Below are 3,344 nucleotides of genomic sequence, written 5' to 3'. Positions count from 1 at the left end.
GACCGCGTGTCCGCTGCCCAAAGCACTGGGCCATTGCGCCTCCACATAGTAATACGTAGAGTCTGAGGAAACTAATGATGTTCTGCTGTGTTGCGAAAGAATAAAGATAACAGTAATGCAAACTGGTAAATACATTGTATGTTGTGAAGAAACAGAAATAACAAAACATAAAACAACAAAGGCACAAAGAATGTTCACAGCAAACACACACACACGTACATAATATTCAAATTTACGAAACAATGTTGAATAAAGTAAATTTTTATCTTAAAAAATGTTTTTTTTTTAATATACAATGTTAAACTTTCCTTCAAAATATAATTTAGAAAACAAAGTATTTATCTTCAATTCCTGTAAGAGATTCAAGATTCCCCTATCAAAATCGAGGAGATTAAATTCTCATCTAATTTATCTAACGATGTACATCGCATTGGTAGGGTTTTCTGTTCGGGACATTTATAGTTTCCCTTCTTGAAAATAACCATATCGTCTTGAATGTCAACAGAATGAAGTCGACAGAGAGATTTAGTTAAGTCATCGTTGTCGATGTTTAATATTTGAGTTAGTTTATGGATAGGATACCTACATTGCTTACTGCTGTATGCCACAGACATGGTAACAAGTGCTTGTTTCCTGACAGGAAGGAAATGTTGATGCAGAGCACACCGAGATATCACATCGCTAAAACTCTGAAACTGACGAAACACACGAATATAATTGTTCAAGTGATAAGCAATACTCGTTTGATAAGCAATTTTTAAAGGTGCCTTATTCCTAATTTCTGAATCGAGTTCATAATAATGGTTCAACGCTTCTGAATGTCCGAGGTTGATGATTTGATACAGACTTTCGAATTCGACGCGATTACGGCAAGATTCCAGTGTTCCTTCTTCGTATAAGGACAGCAATCTTTTGAAGCATTCCAGTAAATGGGTATTATTGATGACAGGATCGAACTTCTGTCCTGCTTTCTCATCGCACAGACGATAAGCTGAGTAAACAAAGAATCGGACCATTTTCTCCAAAATGTCAACGGCCGGAGATCCGATGATGTTTTGTATAATCATATCTTGACGGACAGCACGTAAACGATCGAACACATATTCGTAAATATCAAGCCAGCAAGACCCAAACTTCAGCTCAGTTTCAATTAGGCTGCTCAGTAAATAATCTACGGTCTTCTGTAAAATTGGTGCCGGTCTGAGTTGGCAAGGTTTGTGGTCGGCTTTCCCTGCAGCGGCTCTTGAATACTCTTTCACCATCTTCGAACGTTCAGCGCGTAATATTCCACCATTAATATCACTGTCTCTCTTAGTTTCAAATCGATGTAACAATCTTTCTTTCTCTCTGAATATTATTTCCTTGTGGGGACACTTTGTAAGACAAGTCCCAACAATGTAATCACGCACCTCACTCCCCATTATGACACCAGAGGATGTTTTCTGTTTACGATTTGAACACTAACAACGTCACTTCCGGGGTGAAACTGAACAGTGAATATATATACACATATATACGTGCGTGTAGAGGCATAATGGCCCAGTGGTCAGAGCAGCAGACTCGCGATCATAGGATCGCGGTTTCGATTCCCAGACCGGGCGTTGTGAGTGTTTATTGAGCGAAAACACCTAAAGCTCCACGAGACAGGGGATGGTGGTGAACCCTGCTGTACTCTTCCACCACAACTTTCTCTCACTCTTACTTCCTGTTTCTGTTGTGCCTGTAATTCAAAGGGTCAGCCTTGTCACACTGTGTCACTGTGTCACGCTGAATATCCCACGTGTCTGTGGAATGCTCAGCCCCTTGAACGTTAATTTCACGAGCAGGCTGTCCCGTTGATCGGATCAACTGGAACACTCGTCGTCGCAACCGACGGAGTGCCAACAACGTTTATCGGTCAGTTTGGTCTTCACTTCCGGTCAGCCATAACACGCCTTTTAAAGAAGTTTGGAAGCAGACAGATCCTTTATACATATATTTATATACACACCCCTCCCTCTGCGTATATATATATATATATATATATATGTATGTATATGTGTATGATAGACGCACCTATGAGGACACGGTGTAGCATGAGAAAGTGTTAAAGAGGAGTGTTGAGGACATGTAAATTGCAAAAGGGTGTGATGATGTTGAGGTAAGTTAACTCTAGTTTAATGTATATAATTGTTGTTTAGTCTCGTGTAGGCTCTGATCCAGCAGACAAAGAATCGAACGTGTTCCTGTCTTAGCATTCCTTTTAACTGTATGTAAGTAGTGTATATATATTCTCAGGCCACTTTTATCTAATGTTATCCGTGCTGTTGCTGTTTTGTCCCATTTGTGTTGTGATCCAATAGACATAGAATCGAAATCGTTCCAGCTGTGATCATTAACCTTTTTTTATTTGCATAGAGTGTTTATCATAATGACGATCGGATGAGATTTAACTGCTGTTTCTAGCAGGTCAAGCAACCATGTAGAGACTCACTCGCTGGTTCCAGTAAATGTTGTCAGTTTAAACTTATAATTTCATAGTTATCTTGTGTGTTTTAACGATGCTTTGTGTATATATATCAGGAAAATGACTTTATCGATAGTGGTAGCTTTATAAGGCTGCTTATTTCACAATATTTTTCGAAATAATAACCTGTCTTCTTGCCGGGCACCATCTCGAATAAGGTCCTTGACAATCGATCCCTAATATTTATTCCAATCTGTTATTTTTTTAACGAATAGCTAAGTTACGTATCTGATATTAAAAAAAAAACCCAACTTGACATACTGTTTATGTGCTGGGTGAGAAAATGTGAGCTTCCGTACAGTTTCCGTCTCCCAGTATTCTATCTACTCAGTAGGTCTACACAAAGTTATTGTGGTAGAAGGGGAAGATTCTTGCCCAAGGTGCATTACTATATATATATTACATTATGCATTTTACGGTGTTCCCAAAGAAGAGAATCAGAAATTATTTTACCATTTAGTGTACGTAAAACCTTAATTTCTTCCGATGTTTGTTTTAAACATTGTAGGTTAAGAATTCCACCAAAAATAAATGAATAAAAATGAAAGGGGGGGGGGTCCCGCTTTTCTGTAAGTGTCAAGTTTTGTTTTTTTCCTTATTTTTTTCTAAAAATTTATGTTATTCATATTTTTTTTTTAAGAATGTTAATCTAGAGTCTTTAAAACAATATCTTTTAATTGTTTCAATCATTGGACTGCGGCCATGCTGGAGCACCACCTGGAAGGGTTTTAGTCAAACAAATCGACTCCTTGTATTCTTTCTTTCATATTGTTATAATTTTTAGTCAATTCTATCTGTTTTTCTCTTTTTCTGCTTTTGCTAATTACTTGTATTGTGT

General features: G+C 37.7%; 2 protein-coding genes across 2 annotated transcripts in view; one reads left to right on the top strand and one right to left on the bottom strand.

The window, feature by feature from the left end:
• Nucleotides 1-245: 245 nt before the first annotated feature.
• Nucleotides 246-1,518, bottom strand: LOC106867986 (SAC3 domain-containing protein 1). The gene has a single exon (XM_014913070.2). It carries the CDS (start codon nt 1,419-1,421, stop codon nt 363-365), a length of 1,059 nt encoding a protein of 352 aa, XP_014768556.1. The 5' UTR covers nt 1,422-1,518; the 3' UTR covers nt 246-362.
• Nucleotides 1,519-1,522: 4 nt separating this feature from the next.
• The window catches only part of LOC106867981 (zinc finger protein 721), a 48,176-nt gene continuing 46,354 nt past the window's right edge, over nt 1,523-3,344 (top strand). Inside the window, exon 1 of the mRNA XM_052968504.1 lies at nt 1,523-2,140. The gene's annotated coding sequence lies outside the window, so the exon portion shown is untranslated. The remainder of the gene's footprint in view (nt 2,141-3,344) is intronic.

Source organism: Octopus bimaculoides, chromosome 6 (assembly GCF_001194135.2).
Source record: "Octopus bimaculoides isolate UCB-OBI-ISO-001 chromosome 6, ASM119413v2, whole genome shotgun sequence".
Lineage (NCBI taxonomy): Eukaryota > Metazoa > Mollusca > Cephalopoda > Octopoda > Octopodidae > Octopus > Octopus bimaculoides.
This window is presented reverse-complemented; position numbering and strand designations above follow the sequence as displayed.